A 13,282-nucleotide genomic window follows, 5' to 3' on the forward strand; every position below is an offset into this window, starting at 1 on the left:
AGTGGTGACCAAGAAGCTGATGGTCACTCTAGTTGAGCTCCATGATCATATGTGGAGATAGGAGAAATCTACAGAAGGACAAACATCGCTGCAACACTCCACCAATCCAGTCTTTATGGCGGTGTGGCCAAACTCAATCCTCTCTTCAGTTAAGACACATGAAAACACACTTGGAATTTACGAAAAAGCAATAAAGGACCCTCAGACTCTGAGAAACAAGATTCTCTGGTCTGATGAACCTCAATTCTAAGCATCATGTTTGAAGGAAACCATCTCTGCTCATCACCTGCAGAGTACCATCCAAAAGTAAAGTGTGCTGGTAGCAGCCTCATGCTGTGGGGCTGTTTTTCAGCAGCAGGGACTGAGGGACTCTTTAGAGTAGAAGAAACGCTCAGTGCAGCAAAATATAGAGATAGCCTTAATGAAAACCCAGTCCAGAGCATTCAGAACCTCAGACTGGGCTGAAGGTTCACCTTCCAACAGGACAATGACCCTAACACACAGCAAGAGTGGCTTATAGACAACTGTGTGAATGTCCTTGAGTGGCCCAGCCAGAGCCTGAGCTTGAACCCAATCAAATATTCATTTGAATTATATTTATGAAGTTTATTAGAAGGCAGCAACATAAAAAAAAGTAAAAAAAAAAAAGGAAGGGGGTATGAATACTTTCGCAAGGCACTGTATTGTGTATGATAGACAGTGCAAGTATAAAACTTTAAGGAAAAAAAAAATCGTACTTTATTTAATTTGCACTTCTTAAATATTCCTAACTTAAACATTAGGTTTTTATAAACGAAAAAATTAGGTAATGGCAACTGGTTAAACAGCAACATGGTTTACTGAATTTACTACATCAGGCCCCAATTATTCAGGTTGTTGCCCTTTGACCTTCTAATTGCATGAGCAAACCATTACTGGCCTAACCATGAGTCTGTATCGTTTTGACTAGTGAGACAAAACAGACCACCATTGCGTAATTACTGCAAGAAAATTGGCGATTAATAGCAAAACTATGTAAACCTGCGGTCTGGAAATGAACTTTTGTGAACATAAGACAGAGAAAGGGATGGGCATCATTTGTATGTGACACCATAATGTCACTTCACAATATCACAGTATTGCTTTGATAAATTATGATGTACTGTATATGTCTGAAATATGATTTAAATACAGTTTCAAAAACTTATAGAAGTAGTAAAAACATGGTTTCATAATTTATATAACTTATTACTGAGTAGCTGTTTCTTTAGCCATTCAGTTTCCCTCCCTCCTAGCTAATTTCAGAGCCATTCATAGCAATTTATATAATTTTTTAAATAAAAAAAAACAGCTAAACTTTACATCTACTTTAAACATCTACATTCTACTTTTATAACGTTTTCATTATAGTCATAAAATCACATGAGCAAATCTGTCTGAGGTTGACGTAATTTGTTTAGATGTCAATGGGGCATTTTCAATGGCACAATTTTCACCTTGGATAATTTCAAGACTGATATTTTGAAGGAAGTTCACAAACACATCTGAATTCATAGCTTACAGCTGTGTACACACAGCAACACAGCATCACTAACCAGACCTGCGTTGAAAGAAACAGCACCATGACAAGGTGTGGAAAACAAAGAGAGAGAATTATTAAAGGAGAGTCCTAGAAAACAAATGCTTTTTTCCACTGCTACCATTTTCATCGGAATTATCACAGAATCCATCAGGGACTTGTGTAAATTCCAGAGGTTGTTGGCTAATGCATTCAGTTTTCTCCATGCTTTGACTAGCTTGGCTCAACTGATCCCAAATAAACTCTGGCTGTGTCCCAACTAGAATCAGTCACTCGATCTAGCACATTCTTGAGCTGGCTAAAAATGTTCTTCAGTGGACATTCATTAACATTTTGGTTTTTGGAGAGGACAATGAGGTCATCTCTGTCATAAATACCAACCGGTTAAAAAGCTTATAAATCAGCTTTAGTGGTGCCGACTTGGTGGTCAGTGGTCCATTTGATTTAAGCATCTACAGAACTCATGACTCACTTGTGCTTTAAAAGAAATACACATTCAGATGGAATCGCAGCCCCTGCTTGAAATCATTGTGGCTATAAAAACACCCCATAACACAGAGACTATAACCAGAGCTTTGAATGAGCAAACAAGAAGGAATTCGTATGATTAAAAAAAAAACAATACCACAAACAAAAGACTGGCACATTGACCACTGTTTGATCTGCTGCCATTAATCCCCACAGTCATCGTAAAGACACTACAGAGAACAATGCAAAGGATTTCCTGTTAAATCACCCTTTTCGTTTCATGGGTCAACAATGCCAATATCCGATTCCCCGGAATTTCACAAGCTGGTGGTCAAAATGCTTTGTTTGACAGCGTGTTCGGCCTGATGAGCACTTTGAGCTGATTGATAAAGACTTTCACTGATACAAACCATCTGGTTAGCTTAACCAAGAAGGGCATTAATCACTGTAAAATTGCATAATATTTCTGCCTAAGTCATAAAATTAAATGTACTGGAATCCCAAAGGGCAGATGCTCCGAGAGTGATTCGCATCAATTACTTCCAGCTTGTGTCTATTGAATATTAAAGGGAAGGACAAACCCTTCATGAAATGTTTGTTGGAAATAAATCATGTTTAAATATTTTTGCAATTAATTAACAGAGGTATTACGTCTTCAGGCTGCGCATGTGTTGCCTTTAAATTAAATTTGTTCCATATTTCATAAGTGTTAATCTAGAAGACAGGGTTCATGCTCATAAAAATAGTTTAGATAAACTGTTCCTGATGAAATATGAACACTGGCAGTCTAAATCAATTAAAAGTGATGGATTTTAAAAATCTAAACACAATTGCAAAAAACTTTGTATGAGAACATAATTTTTCTAACAAATTAGTTGAATTATTGAGAAAATTAGCGAGAAACATGTCAACCTTTTTTTTTTTTAAAATTGTTACCAACCGTTTCACCACCGTGCTCTGATCACATATAGAAGCTTGTTTATTATATCTAATACAATAGATATAATTAAACAAAAAGGTAATTGCAAGTGTATCAATTAAAAGTGATGGATTTAAAAAATCTAAACACAATTGCAAAAAACTTTGTATGAGAACACATAATTTTTCTAACAAATTAGTTGAATTATTGAGAAAATTAGCGAGAAACATGTCAACCTTTTTTTTTTGTTAAATCTGTGCCACACGTTTCACCACCGTGCTCTGATCACATATAGAAGCTTGTTTATTATATCTAATACAATAGATATAATTAAACAAAAAGGTAATTGCAAGTGTTTATCTCACAATTCTGACTTTTTAAAATCGCAATTGTGAGTTACATCTCGCAACTGCAAGCTATAAGGCTATATATCTTTCAATTCTGGCTTTTTACATCTCACAATTCAGTTTTTTCCCCACCATGGATTAAAAAAAATCTAAAAGGTAATTACGACTTTTTATATGATAATTTATCTTAACATTTTTTCTCGCAATTAGGAGTTAACATCTTGCAAATTCAGAGTTTTCTTCAGAATTGCGAGTTCATTTCACAATTCTGAGATTCAAGTCAATTCAAGTCAGAATTGCAAGATATGAACTCGGAACCACAAGAACTGAGATTAAAAAGTTGCAAATACCTTTTTTTTTGTTTCTGTGGTAGAAACAAGTTTCCATAGAGAGCAGCTTGTCTACATGTCTGCGGACTCACAAAATCAATGAACAGAATAAAAAATTCAAATATTCCCATGTGTATTCAAGAGAACAAACAATAAGTCTGTTTAAAATGCAAAAGAAACAGGACACTGACAGATTCTTCAACTTCAATTCTCTTCTCCTCAATACAGTCCTCTGACAAAAGAAACAAAAAATTTCCTTGCCTCATGGTCATAAACATTTGAAGCAAAAAAAAAAAAGTACTAGACATCACATTTTGTGAAGGGCAATGTTCTAGCATAATTATGGATTCCATTTCAACTTCTGGATATTCCAAAGAGTATGGGATCGGGCTACTGTTTGTCCAAAGTTTGGAATTTTGGGGTAGAAGAGATGGTAGAAGTATTTTGGAAAACCTTTGTCCTTCAGCTTTAAGTCCCAAATCTCATAGTAATTCAACAATCAATCCTGGAGCTGTTCAGTGGTAGGTAACCAGTACCCTTGTGAAGCCATGTTACAGGTTTTAGTTTACCATGCTTATGCCAGACACATCTGCATTTGCTCAAGAGAGCTTTTAGACATGTCTGGGTTGAAAAACCCAATATGATCTTGTGTCTTTTAATGGACAAATAAACTCCCTTGACACCAGTGGACATTAAAGATGAACTAGAGGGTCGAGAAAGACATGCGACTGGACTCTAGAGACTTCCCAGTTTCTATAAAGGTTCAGCCAACAATTAAAAAGCTTTCTTCTGGTGACGAACAAGTGCTTGTGGTCAGATGAACTTCATGTTTAAGTTCATGGCTGGTTTTCAGTCCTAGAGGAGTTAGTGAGAGGGAAAAAAAACACGAGGTTTATATGATATGGCCTTTGTCTGTTTGATTCCCTTTGCCTTTTGGCCTGGAATGCTTCAAGAGTGTAGAAACAAGCCTGAAACCACCAGAAATATTTGGAAGAACAACCAAGAACCAAGTTCTCCAGAAACACCTTCAGTATGTTCTGGAAATGCCTGTTCTGATCCATTTTGATCTGGCTTCACAATGTTGTCCCTGATCTCAGTCCTGAGAAACAATACAACTATTAATCTAAAACTACAGTACTAACTGACTTTGTATGCTGCAGTTCATTTAAAACTAAGACCTTGAAATTCTATGGCACAGTATCAACAACTGCACAGCAGACTTTCAGAATACACTGCTTTCCTTTGTAAACAACAAAACTTAACGTTAATTAATCTTTGGCCCAAATTTTAGCAATACAAAAGCATTCAGATCAGAGCGGTCCATTTATTCGTTTTGTGAGATTGCTTATATAAATGGTGTTTAAAATAATTTAATGTGATTAATTATAAAAAAATATATATAAAATTATAAAAAATAAAATGAAATAAAATAAATAAAATATAAAAAATAAAAATTAGAAAAATTGTGGGATATTTTCATAAAGCATGCAATTAATTTGATTTAAAAATCAGCACATCATGCAGTTTAATTCAAAATGTAATCAACTGACTGCCCTTATTCAGATACAAATGTTATCCATTAGCCACATTTATATTGGTACAACACGCATAGATATTTTCTGCCAATATTTTAGCCAATAAGAGCTAAAAAATGAACACTCAATGATGGACAGAACGTTTTAGCGCTACATCCTTGGCCAGTTTTTGCAACCATCCAACTCCAGGATGGATCACAACCAAAGAAAATGTCCCACTGCGATGCATGAATGTTCTCCTCTGTTTGACATTATGATCTATTCAAGAGACAAACCCTGGCTTTGCAGGCATGTTTCTAGTACAACGACAGATGCACAGAAGATCAAATCAGATCAGAAGCATCAACTGAACAATCACACACAAATATTTCCTGATCGCATCATGAGTTTGAGAGCCGCCAAGCCACAAACGAAAAGAGGTGTGGTGGTTTAACTGCACCTGTTAATTTACAATGAGCTCATATCAAATCTGCATCATTTTAGTGATCTGCATATGCGCAAATGGTAACAGCAAACCTGCTCACATGAGACCCAGTGTGCAAATACTCTCCATGCACGCTTGAGAGACTCAGGGACTCCACAGGTCACCAATGTTGGTGCACCACACACGCCAAGAATTTACAAGGACAAGCTTAATGGCAATTTTGGCAAGTCTTTCAAAGCATCACACATCAACGCCTGCTGAAATAAAAACCTGTAGTAGTTTGTGCTTTAACTTGCTACTTCCAGCATGCAGGTGGAATGAAATGCACCACCCTAGAAGTGAAATGTGACAACTAAGAAGTGATGCAAAACAGAGAATAAAATTGCTTAATCTACAATTTCTATTCCTTGATTTCTATTCTACATAAATAAAGTAATAATTCAAAATAATTCATTCCTAAAATGAAAATTGTCTTCCATGGACCAAAGGAAAAATGTTGAAGAATAAAAGTAGTCCGTTGACTTGACTTGTTTGGAGTACAATTTATAAGGACTCAGCAACCCGTATACTTGTTAACTTGGATGGCAAGTACGTTCGTTCATAAAAACGTATCCTTTTTTGTTAAACATAGGAAAGTCAGTTAGTTTTGAGGGTAAGTCAAGTTACCACGGTAAAGCTGAGGAGTCTGGGTCTGCTTTGCATCCGGAGCCAGCTTAAAGTTCCAGCATCATAATCCCTAACCTTCAAAGAATAATATCTCCTTGCTTTCTTTCACTAATTCTAAACGCTCACAAGAACGAAAACAGGATTATTTTACATGCCCCACACAAGACACCAGCAAAGCTAACCCAATGAAAGGAAACCCATGCCACTTTATGGGAACAGAAACAGCACAAGTCACTCTCAAGGAGACATTTAATAATCAAGTGATAATCTGGCATATTTAAAAGTCTGTTTTAATCTATATAAAAATATGAATGTTATATATATGGAGTATGATTCAGTGGGCTATATACCACTTTTAATTGTCAGGAAATTACTTGTCTTTAAAAGTTTTGGTTCAATATACTTACCTGTTGATCAAAAATAGCCTTAAACCTATACACTTTTTTTTTTAATAAATTTTTTTAGTTTTATTTAGCAACTTTCAGGAAGGTGTACTCATTTTTGCAACACAAAATTTCATCACTTTGATAAGAAAATCTTATTTTGCTGAATCATTTTGGCATTCTTCTTTGGTAATTGATCAAGCAGGCTTGTTGGAACATTACATCTCCAAAGAACCCTAACATGTCTTCTAAGTAAAGAGTAATTGCTGAATTTGTTAAGTTTTAGAGGGGGTGTACTCATTTATGCTGTGCACTGTATATGTGTGTGTGTGTGTGTAATATGAGTAATTTGAAGTATTTTTATATTCATTTTCATGGAGAGAAGATATAATATGATGCATACTACAAACACATTATTAATTGTTACTGTTAGGCTGCAGTGTCATTGAGCTCAACAACTCATCATAGTCTAATGGATTTCACTGAGTAAAGTGCAGATACAGTATCTGTCTGCAGTTTCATCAGATGTCATACAATATCATGTTTTTTATCATATTTCATGCTTGTATGTGTTTATGCCAGGATGACACAGTGAACATTATTTGAAAATTAAAGTACTTATGTATGCATGGTAATTCATATGTATGCGCGCATGTGTGTGTGAGAATATATCCATAGTATACATATATATATATATGTACACTGTATGTACTACAGGCCAAAACTGTTACTTTTGGCAGCTGTGCCATTGAACTCAACGACCCATCATAGTCTTAAGTAGATTTCACTGGATTTTTAAGTGCAGATATCTGACAGCTTCATCTGAGGCCTGTTCCATCTGAGACAGACTTTATGTAAATAAGTTTGACTGATTGTTAATTAGGGCTTTAGGTGATCAGTATTCATATGAGTGTGTGTGGCGCCTGCTCTCGCCGGGCGTGTCTGTGCTGCGTGGGGGTTGGGGGAGCGCTGATCTGGCTTCAGTGACCAGTAGGAAGTATGTGCGCCACAAACTTGCCGGAATACTGATGAGGGAGGTGAGAAAGGCACCAGTCCACCAGGGAGAACTAGACGCTTCCTCCATCTCATGCACCACCAATGGACTTTACACAAGGTGCATATTTTAACGCGAGAGCGTTTCGATCAGTTCCTCAGCATACTTACACACATGTAAATCAAACTAGCTTTATAAAATAGAAAACATGCATAGGTCAGATGACCAATAAAGCCCACCTATCCCCCAATTGGCTATGGCAAACATATACCCGCAGTGTTTACGGCCACACGTGGGTTTCAATAGACCAATTTGATGAAAAGCCCCTCATTGTGCTTAGCGGGGTCCTATTCAATCAGCCATGCCTGTTGGAAAACCATTCCTACACACCACAGAGAGGTGTCTCAAAGGGCAAGAAAACACACGCCTTGAAAATGAGAGGAGGAAAATCTGAAATGGCTGAAGGTCTAAAAGGTGGAGATGCAACCGCTCTGCAGGCTGTTGCGGCCTTGAGAGAGTCCTCCTCAAACAAAAAGCAAGGAAGATAAATAAACTTCATCCTTTTTAATGTCTTTGACTGCCCAGAGAATAAAGCAACACTGAAAGCTTTTCCCCCTCAGTTTTATGAAGTCTATAAAACTTGTCATGACAGACAGAAAAGATGTTACTAGCAGAAAGAGGTAGGTATTTGAAAACACACATAACACTGTGTCGCTGGTTAAAAAGCTCTCCTCTGTGATTTGACCTTTGTGTTTATCGTTTAGAAAATGACAGTTGAAAGGATCCTCAAAGTATGTGAGTTTCATCGGGGTCAGTGAGGGAAAACGTGTTTGCCTTGTCTGTGACAAAAACATGCACAATACACGGTGCTGAAGCACTTATGGCTTTTGGTATATACTGCCCCCTAGTGATCTTCATAACAGTTACACTAAATGAGTTTACAAACATACAAGTTACACTTAGATTTTATCCTAGGACAATAAAATTATCAAAAAAAGAAAAAAGAAAAATTCATGTGACAGTGATTAATCAACCACTGGGAATGCTAACAGATTTTCTCCAAGTATAGACCTATTATAGAGTATATTCTTGGGACCAAAAAGCAACCATTTAGCGCCTTGAACACTCTAGCAATGTGCTAACAATCACTAAGGATTTCAGAGTCAGAAGTCAGAAGTAAGAAAGAGCTTTATTACCAAGTATGTTTACACACACTTGGCGGCAGGAGCTTCCAGTGCAGAAGAAAGTATGAACATAGTGCAAACATACATGATAGTGCAGACATACATAGGAATTACACAGTAGAGATGGAGTATAACACTATAAGAAAAACAGACAATTAAATAACGCACTATATACAGAAGTAGAAATATAGAGAAAAAACATGTAATTGTTTAAATGAATGTACAGATGTTATTTACAAGTGTGCATTTTACAAATGTACAATTTTCAGATTCTATTTATAAATATGTCAGTTATGATGGACAATGTACAGTATAGTTATGAATGTTATCAATAAGGATTTCTTACCATTCACAACATTTTAACATCATGGTTGCATAGAAGAAGAGTCGCCATCATATATGATGCTTCATGGAGGATCCATTGGTGAAAAAGTGATGTAATGCAAAATTTCTCCAAATCAGTCCTCATGAAGAAAGAAACTCATCTAGGCTACATCTTAGATGGCCTGAGGGCAAGTACATTTTTTTATTTATTTATTTTTTCCATTTCTGGGAGAACTATTTCTTTAACATCACAGCACCACCCACTCTGACTTTGCTTTTATATTTTTCACTAAATCTGAATGATGAAACGCTTTGCCTGAAGTTTACAAACAAATGTTATTTATTTATGCTCAAAAATACAAACAACAACATGTAGAAAACTGTATCCTGGCAAGAAAAAAAAAGACTTCAATTCGGCAATATAAGCCTTCATTAATATACAAAAATGTGCACATATGCATGTTTTTACCCCAAGTTTATTCAGTGGGGGCAAAGTTTACTCTTGGCACAATAAGGTTCCTGTTGAGTCAATTAAAAGGCTGGAAAAATACTACTTTCTGAAAGGATCTGTGAAAATCAGTCAGGAAAAAAAAAGAAGAAAAAAAAAAAGGAAAATACAGGTAAATCTTTCTGAATGTTTTTCATCATCCAAAATATTCATAATGCCAAAACACAGAATCAAATAATCTTATGATAAGAAATAGCGGTTTTAATATAGTAGTTTAATATAGTGTGTCCTCCTGTTCATTCTGGTGAAGAACATCCTCCACATTTAAGCCAAATGAACACTGCCATATTCAGACTGGCCATCAATTACCTGGAGAAAACAAAAAATAAAACTCAAGACACCATAGTAAGTCCCAGCATTCTGCAAGACTCATACTGGCAGTTATATATTTTCTGGAGCCAGGTTTGAAAGCCAGATCCAGGTCCATTTTTAGCTCACGTCAGTCATTCAGAAAGCCACATGCAGTACATTGTATGGTTGTGCACAGAACATACACTTACTCCACCATCAGTGATGGAAGTTACATGTTCTGTTGAGTTATTATTAGACTGAGTCATCATTTTAAATTTCATAAAGACATACAAAACACTGATACTCATGCCGTGAATGCTGGAATGCAACAAAAACTATAAACATGCAACACACAAAAACATGCTTAAAGGAAGGAAGATGCCCATTAAATAAACAAAGAGACTATTATGAGTGTCAGACATCATTTACATTACAAACTACACATACATTACTCATCCCTGACCCAGACACACCTTGCTCTTGTGACAATGCACTAACCAATACATCTGAAAGGGGCCTTAACATCCTTTTCATCCTGTTACGTTTCCTGGCAGGTGACAAAAGAGAAACTACACTACTGTTCCAAATGCTCACTAGCTGCGTTTATTGGATCAAAAATACAGTAAAAACAGAAATATTGTGAAATACTATATTATTACAACTGAAAATGTATTTTAAAATGTCATTTATTTCTGTGATGGCAAAGTGGAATTTTCAGCATCATTACTCCAGTCTGCAGTGTCACATGATCCTTCAGAAATAATTATAATATGCTGATTTGCTGCTAATGCTTATTATCATCAATGTTGAAAACCGTTAATATTTTGTGAAAAACATGATTTTTTCCCCAGGCTTCTTTGATGAATTAAAAGTTCAGCATTTATTTGAAATGTAAATCTTTTGCAACACTATAAATGTGAATTTACTGTCAGTTTTGCAGTTACTTTAGAATGGTAGTGTATGTTTCAGTCCAAGAAGCTCCATTAAACGTTGGTGTCAACAAGTTGGTTGACAATGCAATGCAAGGACATCAATGTAATTTGGCAATTACTGTCCGTAATTGACAACAAACATAAAATGTTCACCCTCTCATTAATATTAATAACCTTCTATTAATATTTCAGTGATGTCTTTAATCAGTTTACTCACTGTGTGTGTGCACGGGCAGCTTCCGTCTCCTGGAGCAGTTGGGATCCAGCCCTGGTTTGGAGCGCTTAGCCTTCTGAAATACAGCCAAGGCGAAAAGAGACACTGTTGCAGGAGGGTAGGGGTCAAAGCTTGAATGTGATTCAGATAAAAAGGAAGTTCTGTGAGGTTCAGGATCAAAGTACCATTGTCCTCTTTTATGCTAAGAAATAAGTCACCTGGCAGTTCTCTCCCGAGTGGTTCCACTGCTGCCTGTATTAAGTCGGAGTATGATTCAGTGGGCTATATAACACTTTTAATTGTCAGGAAATTACTTGTCTTTAAAAGTTTTGGTTCAATATACTTACCTGTTGATCAAAAATAGCCTTAAACCTATACACTTTTTAAAATTTTTTATTTAGTAACTTTCAGGAGGGTGTACTCATTTTTGCAACACAAAATTTCATCACTTTGATAAGAAAATCTTATTTTGCTGAATCATTTTGGCATTCTTCTTTGGCAATTGATCAAGCAGGCTTGTTGGAACATTACATCTCCAAAGAACCCTAACATGTCTTCTAAGTAAAGAGTAATTGCTGAATTTGTTACGTTTTAGAGGGGGTGTGCTGTGGCTGTATATATGATGACTGAGTGAACAAATCGGAGTCATTTTCAATTTAAAAAGGACAAAATGTGGGTCTCATTTTCTAACTATAAACTCAGGACGTTTCCTCCATTGCTACATCAGAAATGCATAATGCGCAGCTGGAGTCTGTGTGTGTATTGTTAGTGATGTAGAATACCATGGTACATTAAAAACTGGCTGCCTTCAAAAATGGAGTCAGTGGTACCATTTCAAACTTAATCATAAAACAACTAAACATCATTTCTTGGCAGCCTACCTGCAAACAAAATTTTCAGAAAAAACTTTGGGCAAAACAGATTTCATCGCATAAAAATGTAAAATAAACAATCATGATAGACAGATAAGATAGACAAACAGGACACTTTATTTGTCCCATATGGGAAGTGGTGATGTCCAATTCAGCCTGCTTCAATAAATACAAAACGTTTACATTACATTACATACATACATAACAAGAGACAACATATAAACATAACCATACACAAGAACCTACATAATGTTAAGATGGAGAAGTAAACAGTCCCTTACCTGTAGCATGTGGTCACCTCTCCTGTGGATTTTACGCACGGGTATTTCGTCGTTGCGATTTTGTTCTCTGAACACACTTCTCTGTAAGACAAAGGAGCCGTCAGCTGTTTCTTTTTACGTAAACAAATCCGCCTCATGCACAAGAAACAAACTTTCAGTCCTCTGAGCTCGTGTAAAGAGCGAGCTGACAGCACGCGCACTGCACGGACACTTTACCTGTCCACATCCTCCTTCTCCTCTCGGAAAGTCCACGGCGTTCCCGACGAGAACAGTATCACCACCACAGCAAGTCTGAGAGGAGTTCCTCTGCCCGTATAGCACATTTCAGACACTCTGAAATGCTAAAAAAAAAAGATACTTGTCCGTTTAAAGTCAGCGTCTTGGAGTTCAGCGTTTCTTTGAGGAATTGAGAGAGTATTGATTGGTTACCTCCTGCAAAGCTCCACGCGCAGATTCCCAGCGGCCCCTCCTACTCCCGCACTTGATCAACTTCCATAGGTTCAGAAAAGAAAGTTATGAATTTAATATTTAATAAATGCCACAGGTAGCCTAACATTAAAAACATTCCTGTGGCGAAATCCTTATGGTGTGAGATTTGAGATAAATATTATATTATAATAGGCTACATTAAAAAAAGATGCCGTACTGATTTTTTAAACGTATTTTAATATTTTACAAGTTTACATATATAAATGTATGCTAATATGTGTGCTGAAAAAATGGTGTAGAAATAATTTTCACACAGAAATTGCATAAAAATGACAAAGAAACAGCAATTAACACATTGAATTAAAGGTAAAATTTTAAAGAAGAAAAACTGAAATAGTGTTTTCTTGTAAAACATACTCCAGTAGTCCTTGTTTTTTTTACAACTTCGAAATACAATTTTTTTTTATTGTACATGCATATTTATTTATTTATTTTACAAATTGTATTTTAACTACTTAAGGACACAGCTGGAGTCAAATATGTATAAATAATAATAATAATAATAATAATAATAATAAAAAAAAATATATATAATTATATATATATATATTTTTTTTTTCTGCA

The 13,282-nt window shown here is 35.9% G+C and overlaps 1 protein-coding gene across 3 annotated transcripts in view; it reads right to left on the reverse strand.

Moving 5' to 3' along the window:
• Positions 1 to 13,282, reverse strand: part of LOC107719070 (collagen and calcium-binding EGF domain-containing protein 1-like) — a 60,635-nt gene that overhangs the window by 43,206 nt on the left and 4,147 nt on the right. For 2 of the 3 annotated variants that reach the window (XM_016526379.1, XM_016526377.1), the window contains exons 1-2: positions 12,446 to 12,646; positions 12,230 to 12,310 (exon numbers count right to left, since the gene is read on the reverse strand). In XM_016526379.1, the coding sequence (XP_016381865.1) occupies positions 12,230 to 12,310; positions 12,446 to 12,552 (188 nt within the window). In that variant the 5' untranslated portion in view covers positions 12,553 to 12,646. The other variant, XM_016526378.1, reaches the window with a different exon arrangement.

Source organism: Sinocyclocheilus rhinocerous, unplaced genomic scaffold (assembly GCF_001515625.1).
Source record: "Sinocyclocheilus rhinocerous isolate Xijiao unplaced genomic scaffold, SAMN03320098_v1.1 scaffold663, whole genome shotgun sequence".
NCBI lineage: Eukaryota > Metazoa > Chordata > Actinopteri > Cypriniformes > Cyprinidae > Sinocyclocheilus > Sinocyclocheilus rhinocerous.